The following is a 21,734-nucleotide window of genomic DNA, read 5'->3' on the forward strand; positions in this document are numbered from 1 at the left end:
TGGCGCTTTTTTTCTTCAACAATTTCCATGACTTTGTCTTCAGTCTCGTTCGGACTATACAGTGTCTTCCAGTTTGGTTCTGGGAAACTAACTTCTCCACAGATGACAATTGGTTTTTTAGGAGCAATTGGAAAAACACTATCGTTAAACAGAAGAAGAACAAAGTTAAATACGTTCTCACATAGACTAAAGGGTAGAAAAATATCAAAATCAAATATAAACTTTAACTTGATTGATCTGGGTTTCAAAATGTATTGAGATTAATAAAATGTAATTAATCAGAGTAGGTCATCACATGATTTAGGAATGAATTTTTCTGGGTAATGTGGTATCAAAAGTTGTTGATCATTATAAAAGCAAAAGATTAGTTCATTAACTTTGATATGTCGCCTTTGACTTGTCTCCTATTCGTTTTCGTTTGAAGTAAAGACAGACAACTTTTTAACGGTTTTTTCAATTCCATTTGCTGTAAGTATAAAAGTTCGTGGCAGTGAGGGGGCCTTTATTGCTGCATTTTTTCTTCCGGTTTTTGTTTATTGAGGTTGAGTGTTCTTCCAGAATTTTTGTCTACCTCATTTCTTTCAAAGATGTGCTTGAAAATTTGATATACTTCGCATTTGAGGTCAGCAGCATTGCAATGGACTGTGGGATAACATGGTAGTTTGATCTTGTCAAGTGTTCAGCGAGGCCACCTTTCTCGAAATAATTGTGCTCACAATTCTCAGTAGGACATTTCTGCTTAACTTGACATTGTGTCAAGGTGTTGTTTATACGCAGCGCTCTTCTTGATGAACTTTAGGCGCAAGGCTTGCATTGAAATCAATTTCTTCCGCTTAAAAATACAAGATGACATCGTTGATCTCAGCTAGAGAGAACTCGGTGCCAATGGCAATGAATTCGACGTCATATTTGGTTGTGCTGTTGTCATTGACTCTATGACAAACGGTTACATGTCTTCTCTCATTGAAGTACCTGTCCTGGATTTTTGTTACACTGTGTCCTTAGACTTTATATAGTCTTCGCCAATATCAATTGTGATTTGCTTAGAAAAATGTTTAAAGCTCCTTAACACTAGTTTGAAGTCAACTTCATAATACTTTAAAAATTAGGCTCGGTTGGGACTCATGTTAAATTATAGCTTTATAATAAACGGTGAATATTATATTGTCGTTACAAATCTGATCTGATAAGCATTTGCACATTGATAAACGCGCTTTCTTATTAGAATGCATTTAAGATATAATTTAAAAACACTTCAGCTTTTAAAAATTTAGGAGCATATTTAGACATATTGTCAACACTACCTGTCACTACACTGCACTCCACTATTTAAATAAAATTATACATATTATCAAATCAAAAAATCCACAGCAAAGACCCTTCAACGCTTTTTGGATTCGTTTACTGCTCCGTTCCAAGAGAACACATTTTATTTGAAATATTATTAAATTATTTTATTGTTGTTGGGGATTTACAGCTGTGCTGAAGGGTCTAAGGTCCCAGTCTTTAATTTTAAATATCGTCAAATTGTTTCTACAGATTAGATAGTTGCAAAACAATTGCCAAGTGCAAAAATATTGCTCTGAAATTTTCTTCTAGAGAAAGTTCCACCTTGTTCGTAATATTTGGGTTTCGGTCTAACTTGTTGTCTTAGGTTTAATAAATTTCAAAATGGTTTGCATTTCATAAGGTTTTAAAGGTGAATTCGCTGCGCACTTTCTCTGTTCGAGTTTCTCTGCTCGAGTTATTGCACTACCGTTTTGTAGTGGCAATACGTTTAATAGTCGAAGCTGATTTTGTTTTCTGTATCATTAGTCCCGTTATGCATTTGCCTACCTTTCTTGAAACTTTTACTGAATTTGAATTTCAGTTCTTCCTGCAGTCAAGCACGTGAAATCTGACAGCAGTGCCGCCAAAAGTAAGGATTTATAAAATCCCATTTTCACAAATGTGTTTACCTTAGGCGCAATATTACGCTTAAGCATGTACAATGTTTTATTTGTTTTCTTCATTCTTTCTTCAATATGCTTTTTCTACAATAAATCAGCAGACAAGTGGATTTTAAGATCTTTGACAGATCAGCAGTTTGCCAAATCCCTTTCCATCAATTTTAACTGTTGGTCTCAACTACTGAATTGTTTTATCAAGTGTCTTAGAGCTGATATTATGCATAGGCATACTTTTTTGTCAATTTTTCTAGAAACTTATTAGTATTCAAGCAAACATCCATCAACTCAGAAGCCAATCAACTTTTGATTTAGTTCAAGTAGTGGTACCTTGTCAAAAGTTTTTGAGAAGTCAGTATAGAAAACAATGATCTCTGTGTGAGGATCGTGATCAGAAGCTCCATATAATCTTTTGAGAAACAGCAGCATATTTCTTTGCACAGGTCTCCTCCTGACAAATCCATGTTGAGTCTTAGTCAGGAACTTTTGAAAATGATTTTACATTGCGAGGTTAAACTTTTTTTTGAATCTTGCTATCTTTATCCAAAAATTTTAGCAAATTATGTCTCGCGTGTATGCGTGTCTGCTGCTTATTTTTTAAATAATTTGTAACAACGAAAATTTTTTAAGGCTTCGACAGATTACAAGTACAAAGAACTGCAAATAAAAACTAGAGTGCAATCAAAATTAGAGGGCACTAAAGTTTTTGTCTATGCAAAGCAACTAGTAGTTTTTGCCTGTGCATGCTATCAAACTTTCATTTAGATCATCTTCACTAGAGCCATTATTGGTATGTGTTTGTGGAGGCATTAGAAAACAACTACTTCACTGCATCGCTGTGCACGGCAAATACAGAAACAAATGATTTTTCTGCCTGTGAGGACAGAATACGAACGGGGCAGCAGATTTTTAAAAGAATTTCGAGTTAGAGCGAGATACAGTTAATCGCCATTATACTGATCTCACGTAGTATAAAACTTGTTTTATGAGGTTAAAATTTCAAACATAGCATAAACGGGATAGATAATATCCTACCGAAGGCGAAAGATACACAAGATTTTATGCGGCTCGTCAGCTCGTTGAGGCAGATAAAACACGCAAACACTATTTATTAAACAGAAAAAATAAGCTATTTAATAAGCTTCTCACATTATCTAAGCTTAAAAATTAAACGTTTAATTTTTTTTGGTTTTTTTTCGCAACATCTGAAGTAGTTCACGAATAAAAAACTGGTTGAATAATTTTTCAGGCAAAAAATGAATAATTTGAGTCAAAATTTGTCAAATAATGTCTGCATTTTGGCTTTCGAAAACATATTTTTGATTTGGAAATTTTGACAGACGGTATTGAAAAGAGATTACATGAGTTCTTTAGTTAACCAACCGAAAAAATGAAAAATTGTTTGTTATCTGAAATCACCGAATTCAGAATTGATCAAAAATTTAAAATTCGAACAGGTTGTTTTTGCAAAATGCCGATAAACCATTAAAAAAAACATATTTTCGGCAAATATTGATATATCTGACTCCAAAATATATATGGTTTCATTGAAAGTCATGGATATTTTTGCGGTTAAAATGGGTCACAAAGTTTTTAGCAATCTCCCATAATTAAGCCTCTTTATTTAATTTGTTAATTTTATCTTGTCTGTTATTCTTGTTTACTGTTTTCATTATAACTCGCACTCAAAATAGTTTGTTTCAACTATTTTTTGGCGATATCCGTGCATTTTTCCTGGATTAATTTTTGCTTTAAAGAATATTGTTTTTAGTCCCGAAAATTGGGATAAAATGTTAAAACTTATGGGCTCTTTGTCCCTGGTTTGTTCTCATACAATTTAATTAGTGTCTAAGCATACGTTTTTTATGCACTCTTTCCAAAACAGCAATCTTACAGCTTCGATGACGAGTAAATTTTTTCATACTAGGAGCTTTGAAATTTTAGAGGCTGCTGCTTTATTGTCATTAAAAAAGTTCCTCGAAAGATGAAAAACACATTTGTGCACAACATAGTATTTTTCTGCAAAATAACAAATTGAGTTTTTTGCTTTCTTTGACAGCGTCAATTAGCACTTTGGGAAATTTTGTATTAAGGATAAAACTACTCCAGGGTCTTTTTGATTTTTCAGATCATTTTGACCAGATTTTTGATTTGCACTTTTGTCGTGACTGACAAGATTTCAACTGAGAGAAGAAGTCAAACTTTTTAAAGAGTCCAATTGACATGATTTCAGGTTTGTGACATTTTTTGGTGTTTTTATCCAATGCGTTACCCAATTTTTAATTCGTTCAGTTTTTATCTATAGATGACATGTAAAATTCTTTCTTGGAATCGAAGTCAAGGTAGCTTTGAGTTTTTGTATTGAAAGTCATGGATATTTTTGCGGTTAAATTGGGTCACAAAGTTTTTAGCAATCTCCCATAATTAAGCCTCTTTATTTAATTTGTTAATTTTATCTTGTCTGTTATTCTTGTTTACTGTTTTCATTATAACTCGCACTCAAAATAGTTTGTTTCAACTATTTTTTGGCGATATCCGTGCATTTTTCCTGGATTAATTTTTGCTTTAAAGAATATTGTTTTTAGTCCCGAAAATTGGGATAAAAAGTTAAAACTTATGGGCTCTTTGTCCCTGGTTTGTTCTCATACAATTTAATTAGTGTCTAAGCATACGTTTTTTATGCACTCTTTCCAAAACAGCAATCTTGAAGCTTCGATGACGAGTAAATTTTTTCATACTAGGAGCTTTGAAATTTTAGAGGCTGCTGCTTTATTGTCATTAAAAAAGTTCCTCGAAAGATGAAAAACACAATTGTGCACAACATAGTATTTTTCTGCAAAATAACAAATTGAGTTTTTTGCTTTCTTTGACAGCGTCAATTAGCACTTTGGGAAATTTTGTATTAAGGATAAAACTACTCCAGGGTCTTTTTGATTTTTCAGATCATTTTGACCAGATTTTTGATTTGCACTTTTGTCGTGACTGACAAGATTTCAACTGAGAGAAGAAGTCAAACTTTTTAAAGAGTCCAATTGACATGATTTCAGGTTTGTGACATTTTTTGGTGTTTTTATCCAATGCGTTACCCAATTTTTAATTCGTTCAGTTTTTATCTATAGATGACATGTAAAATTCTTTCTTGGAATCGAAGTCAAGGTAGCTTTGAATTTTTGTATTGAAAGTCATGGATATTTTTGCGGTTAAAATGGGTCACAAAGTTTTTAGCAATCTCCCATAATTAAGCCTCTTTATTTAATTTGTTAATTTTATCTTGTCTATTATTCTTGTTTACTGTTTTCATTATAACTCGCACTCAAAATAGTTTGTTTCAACTATTTTTTGGCGATATCCGTGCATTTTTCCTGGATTAATTTTTGCTTTAAAGAATATTGTTTTTAGTCCCGAAAATTGGGATAAAATGTTAAAACTTATGGGCTCTTTGTCCCTGGTTTGTTCTCATACAATTTAATTAGTGTCTAAGCATACGTTTCATCGCTGAAATTTTGACAGGGCTTTATTACATAGTGGTAACGAATTTCTTGGTAAATTTGTACACCCTTGCCCATTTTTAAGCGCAGTTCCTATGTCCACTTGTTCAGTGAGCGGGTACTCACTTAGCTTAAGCTAGCTGAACTCAAGCGAACCAAGCTGTCATACTCTTTAATCTACCATCTTCAACTGTTTTCGCGCATTTTTTGGTTCACTCTCTTAAATACGCACTAAAATTCTATTGATCAAGTTCTTTTTGAATATTATGCGAATCAACTACTGTAGTGCTGCTCAGTTATAAAATAAAAATGGTTAAAAAGAAACTGAATTTATCTAAATTTGCAACTGAAATAACAGAAATGTAAAATTTGTATGAAACAAGTTTTAATTAAATGCCAGCACCGACTAGTTGCTGTCTTCGGTCAACGACAATATTAAGTTTTATTTGAGTTTATTTTAGATAATTTTTTCGTGTTACGCAGGAACAATTTTATACTCCTTTGATTAGAATATTGTTGACCTTTCAATGACGCTTTGTAATGAACGTCTTCAGTTCACGATGTTGATTACGTCACGTTCGAGATTACGTCACATTCAAGGTTTCGTTGCTGTTGCAAGAAGTTGTTGGTAATTTGTGATTCAAGGATTCCGTTACATCGAAATTGGCGGTTTTGTATTTGGCGTTAGGTTTAATTGATGAGGGATTTTTCAGATTTGTTCGGATTCGTTAACACATTCTTTTTGTTGCTAAATAACAACAATTTATTGGTTTCTTTCAGACGCTTTTTGTAATTTTGTTCATGGTGTTGAGAGAATGCAGGTTGAGTTCGAGAATTGATGTACAGATTCGGAATATTTTTTGTTGATGATACTATTGATGTTAAATTAAGATCGGATTACATTCACAGATTGGAACAATCGTGGGTTAATTGTTGTGTTGTTGCTATCTCGTTACATTCATTCATCAATTCGTTTCTTCACAATTTCCATTGATTGGATTACAGCGTTCTGTTCAAGGTGACTTCATTCAGTGATCTGGGTGACATAGTTGATTGGGAGTTTCGAGAACAGGTAGGCTATTCTTTTATGTATTTAGTGTTTAAATGTCTGCTTGGGTGATTTGTTTATTTGTTTGTTCAGCATGAAGATGACAAGTGGCAAGAATTGTTGTCTGATGATGAGGCTAGGTTACCCCCCGCCATGGCGTAGCCAGCATGTTGTTGTTGTTGTGTGGGGGAAGGGCAGTTCGGGGGCGTGGGAGAGGAGCAGAGGATCTCTGCCTCGATCAGAGGAACCAAGTCTGTTCTGTGGATGGTCGTCAATATCTTGATCAAGTCTACACCCTGGGGTTCGCTGTGGGTTCTGCATTCCCACATGTCCAATACACTGTCTACTGGGTGTGCGTGTCTCTTCAAGTAGTCGATTACACTCCTGGCAAATAGGGACACTTTAAAACCGAAAAATTCGTTATCATCATAAAATCAGAGAACAGTCAGTTAACATTTTTGTTGAATCAGATAAAATTTTATAAAAAAGTATTCTGACTTTTCCATTCTCATCTGTCATTAATACTTTGTGCAAAATGATGCTGCAGTTAACATTGACCACATAAACAGTGTTATGATATTTGAAAAAAAGAACGTCGGTTGAACAATGGATGCAGGTTCTTAAGAACGGACACCTTTCCGAGGCAGAATCACAATCAGTTGACCTACAACCATTCAGGTAACCATTCCTACTGTCTGCAGGCACTCCATTACCGGAATTTTGACTTCCTTCATGGTTTCGTATCAATGGATAAGTCATAATATCCAGCATAAAAAGCCTAGAAAACCAGTAAAAATTAGATCCAGCGTCTGGATCTGAAAAAGTACAAAGCTGTACTCACTTTTGAAGTCCAATAGCTTTGGCCAGTTTGGTCCAGCTTTCACTCAAGGCGGCAGCCAGTCTAGCCCTTGCAAAGGGGGATAGTTTGAAAACTCTACCACTGCTACTGTACATCCAGTTGTTACCACTCCCACCAGTTGCACTCTCACACAACAACGGACACATCGGGATCTGAACAAATATGCTCAATATTAGATACCATAGCCCCCGTTAACGGCATAAATTTAAGGTCAAAGAGGACAAATTTGATTGGAGTGCTATACTATCTCAAATAAGCTGAAAATTGTAATCGATAGCTTAACAGATTCGTTTGCTCTTTCTATCGTTAAAACATTATTAGAACTTTTCCCCCTCGGCTAAAGTAAAAGTTCCTATATCCCAAGTTTGCAGTAACTATCACCAAAAAACATCAATGAATTATTTGGTTTGTCGAGGTCAAAAGAACGTTTCAAGTTCTGAAAAATTTTTTTGAGTCGCAAAAGGGATCCATGATAATTACGTACCTCGTGTGGTCTGATGCAGAACGGTATCTCATGTTGCTGATCGCCCTGGGTGATGTTTAATTTCGCCGAAAGAGCGCCAATAGAGGCGACTGCCATGTTACTCTGTTCATAAGTTGATGATGATTCGAAACTAAAGCTCAAGTGGAAGTTCCCACTCGTGTCGTTCCATAATCTTTCCAGTGGGATTTCGATTTGAGACTGGGCTGAGTTGTTCCATTCGGGGCAGAGGTCATTCAAGGTCAAGGAAAGGGCACCCTGGTCGAATTTCAAGGGCAACTTGAGAGGCGAGTTAAGCAGAAAGCCACCCATCTTCATTTCATCTCCCATTGTACGCTGAAAACATTTCACGTGAGGGTTTCTGTTAATAAGTAACAAAAGGATATCTGCTTTACGGATTCGAAACCGAATCTCTGATTCATAAATTGTGTTCACTTTTTTTGCGAAAAAGGAACAGAGCTTTAGTTCTGAGAACCAAAATCTACAAGAATGATACAAAATTATGAAAAGCTCATTGTGTTAAGTCAGTTATGAGTCGAGATATATCTTTTTTTACTAAATTCTCAACTCTCTAAATTAATAGATGACACAAATGTTTGTAAATTAGGGTTGATGAGCAAAAATAATATACGCGACCATGTTTTTAACGACTGAGAACACACCCCCTCCCTTTTCCCGCCCTAGACGATTTTCAGAAAAATCATATTGGCACTGATCTCGGGGGCTATGAGCGTTTTGCTTTGTCCAAAAAGACTTCTCACTAAAATGAGCATTCAAAGGTCAACTTCAAAAGAAGTTAGGCTCTTAACTTTACACTTCAAAAATAAGAGAAGTGACCAGGTGTGAACAACTTACAGCTAGAGCATCGCGATTGTCGTTTAGCATGTAGACCCTGACACTGTAGTTGCTTCCACTTTTGAGGTATCCTCCAAACAGCACAACCTGGTTCTGCTTCACAGCAGACGAGGTTGCCTTCCCCACTAGGCAGTACTTGAACTTGAGTCTCTCGCTTATGACGTAACAACTTTTACCCTCAAAGTGGATCGTGCTCTCTTTGCTTGATGGGCCACTGTCACCACACATCTAAAGAACCAAATGTTTGTAATAAACATGCCAAAAAGATTCAGCTTATCGCCGAAGCTTTGTGGATGCAAAAACCCAAAAAAATAACACGGGCCATATTTTACATGGGTTATATTTTTACTATATAACTGGGGGTTGCATGACATCCTTGGGGCAGCAACTGAAAAAATGCAAAACAATGATCTGGTTTCTTAACAAACTATTTTTGAATCCGTTTCCTCTGGAACCCTGGATTTGAATGGTACAGCTATTTCAGTCTTACTGAATTCTAAATTATGTTGCGCATGAAACTCAATATAAGGAAGATGTTTCTTATTGAGATGAGCTTTTGACTATGAATGCAATTGAAAAACAACGTTGAGTCGGAACAAAAAGTGCATTTTAGGCTGAAAAAGCCACTCTACTGGCATTAACTCCTTCCCTCACAAGAGTAGGGTTGGATAATATTCTTCTCATCAATAAATCATTTGTAAGCATCTACGCTATTTCAACCAGCTAATTTTTTATTTAAAAAGTCCGAAAGCTCACAAAAGTGTTTTTATTGCCGTATTGTGACTCACCAATGATACTTTCACTCATATCCTTATCAACTTACACCGACATCAAAGTCAATGTTGTTATCAATTTTTAATATAAAAATCCTTCAAAAAATATCCCTAGCTCTTTTATGTCACAATCAAATCTAGAACGCCTTTGCGCTACTTTACAATTCTAAAGAAACATTATATTTTCATCGTATATATTGTTGACGGAATCGAGATTTTAGAGAAAAAAGGAGAATCAGTTGTGTGAGGAAAGATCCGATAACTACCTAAGATAGTCACTTAAGTTTTATCATCCTTGTCTGCGTTTTAACTCGGAACCCAAAGCAGCTACGGTTATTACAATTATCGTTATAACCACACTTAACCTATTCCAGATTGCACTTATAACCCATTGATGGTTATTACTAGTTATAACACATTACAACTCCAACTTCACTCCGTATAATTCATCCGATGATTGAGTGCAGATTGGAACGCACTTGACTCATCGCAATTCCCAAAAGATTTCATACATTGTTCCATTTATTCATTCTGATTTCTTCTGACTAGAATGGTTTATAAATAAAGGGCAAATGTGGACAACCTGTCCGTCAATCACGTCAAAATTTACTTTTCAATCCAAATTTGGGGAGGTTTTTCTCTACAAAAAATTGCCAACGAATATTCTCTTTTTTAAAAAAAACGAATAAATAACTATTAAGTTGAAGCATTAAGATGAAAAATTTAATCATTAAAAATTCTATTTTATTTTAAAAATCATTCTGAGCGTTCTAAATTAGTTTTTCGTTATAAAAACTGGCCCGTACCGACAAATTTAAGACAACCCTTATTTCCTTAAACACACTTCTAAATATTTTTAAACGTAAAGACGTAAATGAATGCTTTAAACTCTTGCTTTCAAATTCAAAGAAATCGCAGCCGCCAAATAAAAAACTATAAGCACTATGATATTGATCACTTTGCTTTAGGCTCTGAGTTATTAACTTTGACAGCTTTCTAATCACAATCATAATCAGACTCTTAACTAAGTTATTATATACCTCTCCCCTGCCCCCCCTTTGCATAACCCAATTTCCCTATGGGTAATGAGGAGAACCCTCACGAGTGTTCAAATGCAATTTCCTATTTGACTCACTCCTTCACTTATTTGCACTTATCTGCTATTACATAACACACAAAGCAGTGACAAGCTCTTAACACACTATTAACCAACTCAGTCTTATCACTTATCGACTAAAAAAGCTCACAACAGAAGAAAAATTGAAAATTTCTGATGTCGCAATTGAATAAAAATAAAAACTGAACAGATAGTTCAAAACAAAAATAATAGGGATGAGATCTAAAAGCAGCGGAAAATTAAAAATATGAAAGCAGTTAAATCTGGAAAAAAAGAATAACAGTTTGAAAAATGAAAGTTTGAAGGAAATTGGAAAAATTCGAAAAAAATGAAGAAAAGTTCAATGTGGAAAAATAGAAAAAAAATCATGAGAAAACTCAAAGCAGCAAAAAAAATGGAAAAAGGAAAAGTTTGGAAGAAGAAAATTTTAAAAATTATAAAAAGGAAAGTTCAATTGAATTCCCTGAAGAGATGTAATTGAATAATCGGTTGTTTCAATCAGTGGCGGCTCATTTGAAAATCGGCTCAATCACTTATTATATAAGCATATTAGCAACACTTGCAAGTGCAAATTAGATTGTTCACATCTTTCAAACCTCGTTAGAGGTGGCGGCTTTCAACAAAAGGGCCTTTAAGTTGGAAAAATGAGCTGACAATTAGTTTCAACAGTATTTTTTTACTGTTTCTCAATACAAGTTCTTATTTAAGAAACTTGCATTTAAAAAAAAACTCAGAGCGATTTCAAGATGTAAGGAGTTAACCAGTTCAAAAGATAAATTTTCAAAATCTCTTTGAAGAAAGCTGCTTAGCATCGAGCTTTATGTATAAAAATGTGTGTTTTAGTGAAAAACTAGGAAAATTTCAGAAAAACGATATGCATACTTTTGCGACTTCCAAAAGGTACTCCTACGTTTCTCTGTGACATTTTGATTGTACGTATTGAACAGGACGTATTGAAATTCACGTTATCAGAAAAATCGAAGAGGTGAATTTTGGCTCACCTTCCAATCGGCATTTGGCGCCTGTGTATAAAGACTAGTCGTCCAATCGATCTCAGTTCTGCTCGCTGATTGGTCAAAACTGAGGATGACAGGTTTGAGAAATTTGACCGAAGGAGGGCCAGCAAAAACGGTCGCAGACAGAATTGAGTCTCGTGTGTTTAAAAGTCTTGGGTTTTCACTTATGTCGCTAGATGAGGCCAGGAACAGTTCTTCTGTTGTTCCTTGGGTAATCGCGCCTTCTGGGATTAGCAAACTGATACCTGAAACAAACCAACATCAAAATACAGTAAACAAAAACGAAACAAAGTAAACAATCAACATTCAGTGAATTGACACTCGTAGTTTGAAAAACTATTTATGATTCACAATTAGGAAACCTTATCGAATAAATAGAAACCTTAAAACTTTTTTTCAATTCAAAATACAAAAAAGGAAGTCAATTTTTTCAGGAAACAAAAATTGAACAAAATTGATTTGATGTATTTTGTTGGCTTTAAATTAATTCTCAGCAACTCAATGTTTCAATCAATAGAACCCTTTTCATTTTATCATCAATATCTGATGTTGTAATGAATCCTTATAAAAGCGGGGAATCTTTTCGCCAAAAACAAGAAATGAGCTAATTTGTCCGAATATAATCCATAGCAGCAAAGGGGTGGAGTTTTTCTGTTTAAAAAATGCTGTAAATTAATTCAACGTTTTTTATTTAAAAAATCCAAGGGAGGAAAAACTGAGAAAACTAATTAACACGCGGGTTCTTGCAGCGATACAGGGTGTGAACAAAGAGTGGAAAACATGAAAATTCCGGGGAAATAGGGAAAATTTGGGCTGATGAGGCTAATTGTTTTTCTCAGTCATTCGGAGCCAAAATTGTGAGAAAAATAAGGAAAAAATGTGATCACAGCTCTATCAAGGTGTGATTAGATTCCGTTAAATGCAATTTGATCACATTTCGTCTTTCAGAGCTATGTAATTTAGTCTGATATTCCTCATTAACTCTCGCCGCTTTCTGTTTTAAAAAATCAAACAGTTGTAAATTTATTTCTCCGCAGGGAAGCCTTCGGTGAAATTTGAGACCTAGTGCACGAATAGGGGAAAAGGGGGAGGTTTAACCTGGAGTTCTTATTTGCAGCATTCCCTGGTTAGGGCGCTGTTTTACTGCGGGTTAATAAGGAAAAACAGCGGGTGAGGATTAGATACGAAGCAACTTACATCAGATCAAATATATTCGATTAAATTTGTGTTAAAATGTATTCAACCTAAATTGATCTGTAGAACATTTTGATGCGTTTTTGATTATGTCTAATATTTGCAAGTTTTTATTCCAAGAAATAACTAAAAACCCCTTGGAGAAAACTAATGGCCTTGCAAATTTATCAAGGGAGGCTAAATTAACTATTCACTGTCTTTTTTAACTTAAATTTTTTTAACTTAAATGAAGTTATAGTTGAGTCAAGCACTACTGCTTAAACATATTGTTCTTTTAGTTAATTTTTAGGAACGATAGGTCTATTTTTTTCTATGAGATTGAAAGCAAAAAGTCAAAAACTGCTGAAAATTGGGTTTCGAAATAAAGAATAGTACTATTTTTTTTTACAGAAAACAAGTGAAACGATAAACAAACACTCAATATTTTTGAAGAAAGAAGGAAGAAAGCGAGAAAGAATGCAAGAAAATAAGACAGTTTTCTTTGAACACAAAACAGAAAGTGATCAGATAAATCGAAGCAGTAATGACCCCTCCCCCTTGAAAATGGAAATTTTCAAGACATATAATGACGCTGGCGCAGGAGAGGTGGTAAATTATAATGGGCGCGGGTTGCGATTATGAAACGTGGGGTGGGTGGGTGTAATTTAAATTGATAGAAACAAAGAGCTTGAGATAGAATAAGGTATAAATACCGTATCCAGCACTCGATGCTCCGTCTGTTAAAGAACCAAATTAGTAAACAAACAAAATATAAGTTAGGTCAGTCAATTTGGTAAGCGAAATTTAATGAAACACAAGGTGATGTAATTAATTACTTAATTGTTTATTTATCAGACAGGTTAGAGTTATGTACAACGCAGGACAACAATGATGGCGTTACCATAGAACTTAAAATGATGACATTTGATTCATCAATTCAAACTTCTGAGTTGCCAATAAAAGGAAAAGTCTTAGAAATCATTAAAGACATGTTTGTGGGTTTCAGTTAACCATGCAAACATATAAACAGAGGCTCTTGATTGATACCACATGATCTTTATGAGCTGAGAAAACATCATAATAAACTAAAAATTGTTTAAATCAACAGAAATGCAGAAGAGATTAACAGGTTAGGCCATTGAAGAAAATTTTGGTTATTAAGGTATTTAGTGGTCCATAGTATTGTAACTTTAAGAACATACTGGAACCCCCCCCCCCCCCCGAGTCAATCAGTTTCAGTTGGTACTGTTAAGTTGCAACTCAATAAAGAACATGTAACAAAGATAATTAAATAGACTTTAATACCGTTACGAATTAATTACCTGATTCTGGTAAAGACAAACGACCACCCGCATAACCGACCATCCCGACAGCCACACTTCCAGGGTCAATCGAGGGAGGCAGGAGAGAGGTGCAAGTGTACACTGGCTGGTGTTGTCTCCACCCAGTTGTCTGGTTCGGGTTAGCATTGCCATGGTCTTCTCCGGTACCTTGATTTGTCTCACTAGAATTGTGCGATGCCTGGTCGCCAAAATGCCCAGAATCAACACTGAACCTAAACATCCTCGTCTTATGAAAAGACTCAAAAACTCTAGTCGGGGAACTTTTGCTCTACGGTATCTTTTACGCAATTTTTAATTTTTAAAAAATATATATTATTTTGACAATCAGTTAATATTATTTACCATGAGTCTAATAACCGTCTTATTTGTTAATTAACATCTTATCTATTGAAAAATATTTTGGGTATATAATATAATCTGGGTAAAGTTTTAGAACATTTTTCATTTGTTTTTAAAGGCCTTAATTTGTCGTGAAAAATATGTCCATTTTTGTTCCAATGTTGTCTTCGTATTATTTTCAGTACTTAAGAACTAACCATGTAATTTTTATTTCAAACACTCGTACGTGAAGCCTATACCGTTTTGTTTTTAAAACTGCGTAGATTTTCTTTTCAATAATGTCTTCGAGACATCTATAGCTCTTAAGACGCGACCCGTCGACTATTAAAACTGAACACTTGGCAACTTGAAACAAAAACAATTGGCGCATTCGTTGTTTTAAAAAGACTATCTTTTCCCCCGGTGATAGCAACATGTTATTTTTGACTATAATACTCATTTTTAAGTGGTAAATTAGCAATAGGTACGGAAATTTGATCGCAAGTCAAAATTGAAATATAAATTTTAATGCAAGAGTATTTGAAAAAATTGATATGAACAAATAATAGGTCCCATAAGAGCTTTTTGTTGCAAATATTGGTATTGACATAACTGGTATTGACTTTGATCAGGCCGCATTTTGAAAACAATTTGACACCGAAATTAGCAAAAAGCTGTAAACTGCTGTTTTAAGTACTTTCCATCAAATTATCGATTGATAATGCGGTTGCATGAAAGGCTTTAATTATGTTAGGCTCAGAAACAACGCTGTTCTGATTACATGAAATGGATATTGATTGTGGATATTTTGTGAATTGGGGCGTGGATGAGGGGGAGGGGGAGGGGGTAGTTTAATTGTAGTAGCATAAGGGGTATGGGTATTATAAACGTTAAGAGTCCGTACAAAAGACATGATTTGGTCTAGTTGAGATCAGAGCAGTTTTTCGTTCACTCTCTCTTCACGCAAAATGAGGTGAACAGATGACAATGGGAAGATAGATTAGATATTTTAAAATGAACTTCAAAAGGCGCACTCAACAATTTATTATTCAGCATCCGTCTTCGCAACACGGGGAGTGCCGCATTCGAAGCTGATTGATGTCCCAAAACACAAAAGAGTCATCCAGAAACAACAAAACCAAACTACACAGTCACTGGAAGTATCTACAAATCCAAAATCATCGATACAAAATGTAAAATGATTCCTACCTCTTGAATTTTTAAAATCAACACGCTTTCATGAATTGTTCTGATGAGAAACTGATATACAAGCTAATCAATTTAAGCCGATCAATTTATCATATTCTCCCATTCTTAGAACTTTCCACATCCAGGTTATCATGAGATAATAAAATATTTATAGCTCAACGTATCTCAAGATCCTATTTTAAGTTCAAAACGGACTATTTTATGTACTGTAGACAATATCCGTACGGTCAAATTGAAACAAAACATTTTAAAAAAATGAAAAAAGGTTTCTAACTGAAATTTACCTTGAATGAACGCTATTTCTCTTGGATTTATGCGTTGCAGGGTTGGCCGAACTCGCCAAATTGTTGTTCAGTTGTCTATTATGTGGACCAAACTCAGATTCAGAAATATGGGCATAATGCGGATCATGGGCACTGTAGAGGGAACTGGCAGTGTGAGTTAAGTCCATAGGCCCCGAGGTCATTATAGGCATCATGGCAATTCCCGGAGCTCCAATCATGTCCGCAATTGGTCCAGTGGGCGAATTCGCTGCAGACTGGTTGTGTTCTTCGATGTACTGGTACGTAGGGGTTAGAGATCGTTGCAGACCTTGAGTGCTGTTAATATCACTGCTCATGTACGAAGGGGGGCTGACGTTGCTTCCGGTTGCGGAGCCAGCGCCACCGCCGGACGTTGGACTTGCAGCTGAAAGTAGCGAATTATGATGATGGTTAATTGTCGTTGTAGTAGTGGCAGTTGATAGATGTTGCTGTGACGTATGTGACCCTGTACAAGACGAAGCTCCACCCCCGGCTGACATGAGGTGGGGGTGGTAGTTATGGTAGTGGGCGTGGGGGTTTAGCGGTGTTGTTGATAGGGATCCGTGTTGTCCAGGATGTCTCAACAAGTGACTGTGTGAAATGTGATATGGCATGTCGATCATGTTTGTTAGTGAGCCTGAAGCGAACAAAGGGTTAATTATTAGCTTGCTTGCTCTTTGTTACTTTGAAGCTGTTCCTTTTGACACTTGAGAAAAAGCTTTGGAACTCAGCTGAAAAATTATCATCATGCACTTCAAACAAGGTAATATTATCCTTTATACATAACTATAAGCGAATATTAGGCATCGATTTTGTCATGATTTGTAGTGCTTGAAATAAAGACACCGTAGAAATATTGTTGCGGTTCTATAATGTCAAGTAACGTTAGCAAAATGCGTCCCCATTTGCCGGAGTATGTTATGAAAGGCCTCGTTCATTACAAAAGTGAAGCCTTGGTCAATTTCTGACCGCATGTTTAATCTGCTTGTGATAGAGAATACATGTTGCGAAATAGTCAAAGTCCGAAGTGCAGATATTAAGACTAGTATTAATTCGTTCCCAGTATGTGCATGTCTACGTGAGCCCTGTCACTTTAGCCCATTTTCAGAGATCCCCCAAATTGGGTTGATTGATCTGTGACTGCTGATTAGGGCAAACGCACCTGTTCGGAACAATTGATTGGGTATTAAATAAGAGATTAAGTTAGTACACTTTTATAACCACGTTCAACTCACACCACTGCCTCTTAGTTTGTACACTGGTTTAACTGTCTTGGTTACTAGTTATAATGTGGAGTTATTAACTTGTAATAACTAGTATCACAGCCAAAGTGTCTTGCTCCAGTGGATAGGTGTCGCGTATCTCTTTTCCAAATCGCCGGCCAATTTATGCTCTCAAAATGCCAATAAAACATTAGGAGACCAAAAGTCCAAAATATCCCCGACAGCACAACACGATTCTAACAAACAACAAAAAAACGAATCAGACAATAAATCAACAAAAATTCCAAGAATTTTATTAATTTCTTTCAATGATATCTTGGCTAGTAAACAAGGCGTCAAAAATAAACATATTCCAACACATTTTTTTTCTTAATTTTTTTTACCAGAAAGCCACGTTTATGTCGAATGAACTTATGATAACCTTGTTGTAATAAAACATTTCTCTATTAGCACTTACAAGTTAACAACATATGCAAGTGTAATTGAAAGGATGCTTCAGTAACCAAACTTCTAAAAGTCACAAAAATTTCATCATCAAATAATGTTTCAAGCTATACATCTGCTAAAAATCGACTTCAATCAAACATTTCGTCAACCTTAAAATTATATGATAATCACGATTTCTTGTTGGACCTGAAAAAACGTGAAAAGTGTAAAAAAAAATCATGAAAGTCACGAACTGACAGGAAGATGCATCCGAATTAGGAATTTTCCCATTGAAATGATGGAAAAATTGTTGTCTAATAGTCTTGGGAAACTGGGGAACTTTGTACGATCATTTATCTAAATTGAGGCAATTTTCTGTTCATTCATCAAAGGTCTTTAGATAGTGTTATATAGCGTGAGTAACTTATTGTCCTATCAGTAATTGCACGCAACATTCACAATTCTATTTCACTTAAATTTTGTAGCAATTTTTCTACAATCTTAAAAATTGGCTCAATTAAATGCACCCAAATTCCGCAAAGTCTGATAACTTCTCTTCATTACCGAATAATAAGGCCAAAAAACTTCACGTGAAAACTAGTTTATTTTAACATAATTGAGCAAAAGAATTTGAAATCAAACAAACGTTACGTTGGGCGCAAAATGGCTACTCTAGCGGCAATAGGAATAGATGGTTGTTAGGGAGGGGTGATGGGTTTAGGGGGAGGGGGAGGGGTGATGTGGGGGTTATTGACTCGAAATGATTGGGTCAATTTGTAGGCTACAAAAAGTCTGGCACGCGCGTGCATTTGGAAGGAAGTAGGAACACATGCGAGAGACATCAAGTCTGGACACACTTAGACACGCACACATGGATTTGGATTGGATGTGAGGGTTAAAAGGGATAGAGACTCATCAAAAGATAAATGGGGACAGAATTAAACTGAGAAATCAATTCGGAACACATCACAACAAATTATTATCAGATGCATTCACAAACCAATTGAGCCGACATACAATTTAGCAGAACTGTCACATTGTCGCGATTCAGAAAAAGGAGAATAAAGTTTTACGGTTTTAAAAATGCGGTTGGAAATAAAAACCATGACATCTGAAAGTGAGCTCAATTCTCGATTTCATTAAAAAAAGTTTATTTTAAGTTTGATGTCAAATACAAGATGAACAATGCTTAAATTGATTTTTAATTGTTTAAAAGGACTTTTAAGCTAAAATAACGATCGGTCAATTGACCTGAGAGGTAGCTGTGGGGTGGTATTTTAAGATTAGTTGGAAGAGAATTAACGAGGATTTAATTGATTGAAAGTCAAATAAAAGGAAGGAGAAAATAGGGAATGGTTGCCCGGTTAGATATTTAAAATAGTGAAAAATAATCAGAGGAAGATGGAGAAGCTCAGACGGAGTATAAAGGATGCATCTATGGGTCAATTATGGCTATTATATCCATAATACGTGGACACAATGGCAGGGATTAGACGGATATTTGATTAAAGACATACAAACAATACATCAATGGCCACATTTCAAGTAGTTCAGATTATCTCTTCAATGAAAAGAACAATCAACTCAAATTGACTTCTTAACTTTAAACTGAAATTTGATTCCGATTGTTTGGTTTAAAAATCGCTGTACCAATAATACCAGATTTTCAAAAGAAACTTTAAACTTTTGCTTGGAAAAATTAAGACCATCTTTTTTTCCCAAAAAGTGAAAATAATAAACACAGGTATAAAATATAACCTTGAAAATGTTCACTAAATTGTTCAGCTAAAATTATTTTCATTTTGCAGGACTCTAAAAAACATAAAAACATCAGAAATTGTTCAACACTTCGTGTTTCATTTTCAGCTTGATGAAGGGCTGTTTTAAAAATGTAAATTTAAGAAGCGTTTAATTCCTTAAAAGGAAAGAAATTCAACACTGCTAGAATAAGTACATAACAGTCAGAAAAGGGCTTTTAGAAGAGTTCGGTGAATTGCTCTTAATCCAATGAATGTACACCTGAACCCAATCAAAAAGCCATTAGCAAGAAAAAACCTCAAACCGTGTAAATCAAAACCACTTTAGCAGAAATTAGCATTGAAGGGAGGATTTGAATAGGCAACTGTGAATTTACAATGAGGTCTTGATTATTCAAAAGCACTCCCTCTAATGAATGTAAACATACAATTAACAACAAAAGGGGAGGGCAAATTTGAAAGGGGGTGGTAAAATCGGAAATTTCCCTGTAAATGCTGTTTTCTAAGAAATTGCATTGTTTATTTTGGCAACAAAAATTGCAGCAATTACTTTTACTGATTTGTTTAAAAACCTTTCAGAAAATTACTTGAGCAATGATTGTCTTCTGATTCACAATGCTACATTTTTTTTTCAAAGAAATGGGATGTGTGAAAAATAATTGGAAATCGGATTGAGTAAAAAATACACAAGCACAAGGTACCAAAGTTAGCTAATGTTTACATTTAAGAGAGAGTAAAAAATATGAGAGTTTCTAGAGGACAGCAATTAGTCGGATCGTACGAAAAAATTTTCATCCCTTCCAACTTGAGATCAAAGGGAAGAAAGGATTTTGAATTGGTCCCAAAAGAGCAGTTGCTTTCCACTCAACAAAGAATATTTAGGGACAGACCGTTATTGAGGCACTCGACTATGGCTCTGTGCTCAATGGTTGTATCATGGTATACATCAGGCCTTTTCATGCTCAATTGAGTCATTTTGAAAATGATCACTTTTGTTGGGGAAAATGCGACGCAGTTGCAAAAGACAACAAAACGCTCAAAACCATCAATGTCCAACCAATTGTAAACCGTTACTTATGACATCACATGCGTTATAAACTGATGTTAAATAGGACATCAGCGGTAAAAATAGAGATAAGAGAAATGACTATGTTATATCAAAAGAAATCATTACCTTTTTATATAAGTTGCAAGCTAATAAATATTCTTTAGGACCTTCGTAGAAAACAATAATGACATTAAGCAGCCGGATGTTTTTTGGCGCCTGATCAAAAGGAACTGGCGCTGTGTTTTGCGTTGCAAGATGTTTTTCAAATATGATTATGATCTTGACTTCAAAGAGCTCATCTTAACAACCAGATGATAGATTTATGGACAGAACAGCGCATTAATTACATCATTTTGTATTTGACCGAAAAGGAAACATTATTTCTGTTAAGATTAACATTTTTTGGTTAATTTTAGGATATCAAAGATCACAAAATGATGTTCAATACTTTGATGCTAAGCTTAAATAACCTTGGCGGAACGAAACTTGTCCAAATTTTGCACGAGCGCGTTCGATGGAAAAAAATGAGTCATAAAACTATAACTAAATAATGAATCACTAACCGTTGGTTTTTCCAGAACACTTTGACATTGGCAAGTCTGTTGTGTAAGACAGTGTAGGGTAGTGATGATGTCCTGAAAACAAACAAATAAACAAGGATAAGCAAACAATAGTTCACTAAAAAATTACACATATTTGCCAAGTATGATGTTGATTTTTATGGCGTGAAATTCTCTTGTTATCATAAAAGCGCGCACAAATAATTAATAGTTTTCCAAGTACAAGAATTTGATAGATAAAACTACTATTACAATTCAAAACTTGTTTTTAAAATGTTAAAGTTTCATTAACAAATGTTAATTTTTTGCATACGGGGGGGGGGGGGGGTGTAGTTTTAAGGTTAAGAAAAAGTCCATGAAAACGACATTGAAGGGGAAAAATTGTTTCAATTCGTTCTGTTTCAACGCCAGTTGAATTTAGTACTTCACCACGCATGAAAAAATTCTGCATAAAAGCGCGAAGGAAACCTGAACAACATGTCTTTCTGAAAAAATTGCTATTTCTTGTTCATAATTTCATTTGAATTGAATGAATTAAATTTGTCTCTTTCTATGTAACTAAATAGGCCATAAAAAGAGGAAACCAGCTCAATATTAGGAGCTTCAACAACAGACATATTGGAGCTATAACGTCCAAACACTAAAGTCATTTCGGCGTCTCATTTCAAAACAACAACAACATCAACAAAACAACATGGAAAAGATAGAAGAACAAAAACAAAAACACAATTCAACCAACATTTTCATTTCCTATTTTATTCATTCCTTTCCCAGCTCCTGTTTTATCATTTG

General features: G+C 34.9%; 1 protein-coding gene across 3 annotated transcripts in view; it reads right to left on the minus strand.

Annotated features, from left to right (window-relative positions):
• Window positions 1–5,744: 5,744 nt before the first annotated feature.
• Window positions 5,745–21,734, minus strand: part of LOC142349473 (netrin receptor UNC5B-like) — a 35,448-nt gene continuing 19,458 nt past the window's right edge. For all 3 annotated transcript variants that reach the window (XM_075401058.1, XM_075401059.1, XM_075401057.1), the window contains exons 8-15: window positions 20,946–21,017; window positions 15,911–16,565; window positions 14,079–14,311; window positions 11,569–11,828; window positions 8,678–8,905; window positions 7,826–8,158; window positions 7,324–7,493; window positions 5,745–6,866 (exon numbers count right to left, since the gene is read on the minus strand). In XM_075401058.1, the coding sequence (XP_075257173.1) occupies window positions 6,572–6,866; window positions 7,324–7,493; window positions 7,826–8,158; window positions 8,678–8,905; window positions 11,569–11,828; window positions 14,079–14,311; window positions 15,911–16,565; window positions 20,946–21,017 (2,246 nt within the window). In that variant the 3' untranslated portion in view covers window positions 5,745–6,571. The remainder of the gene's footprint in view (window positions 6,867–7,323; window positions 7,494–7,825; window positions 8,159–8,677; window positions 8,906–11,568; window positions 11,829–14,078; window positions 14,312–15,910; window positions 16,566–20,945; window positions 21,018–21,734) is intronic.

Source organism: Convolutriloba macropyga, chromosome 11, assembly GCF_964194025.1.
Source record: "Convolutriloba macropyga chromosome 11, txConMacr16.3, whole genome shotgun sequence".
NCBI lineage: Eukaryota > Metazoa > Xenacoelomorpha > Acoela > Convolutidae > Convolutriloba > Convolutriloba macropyga.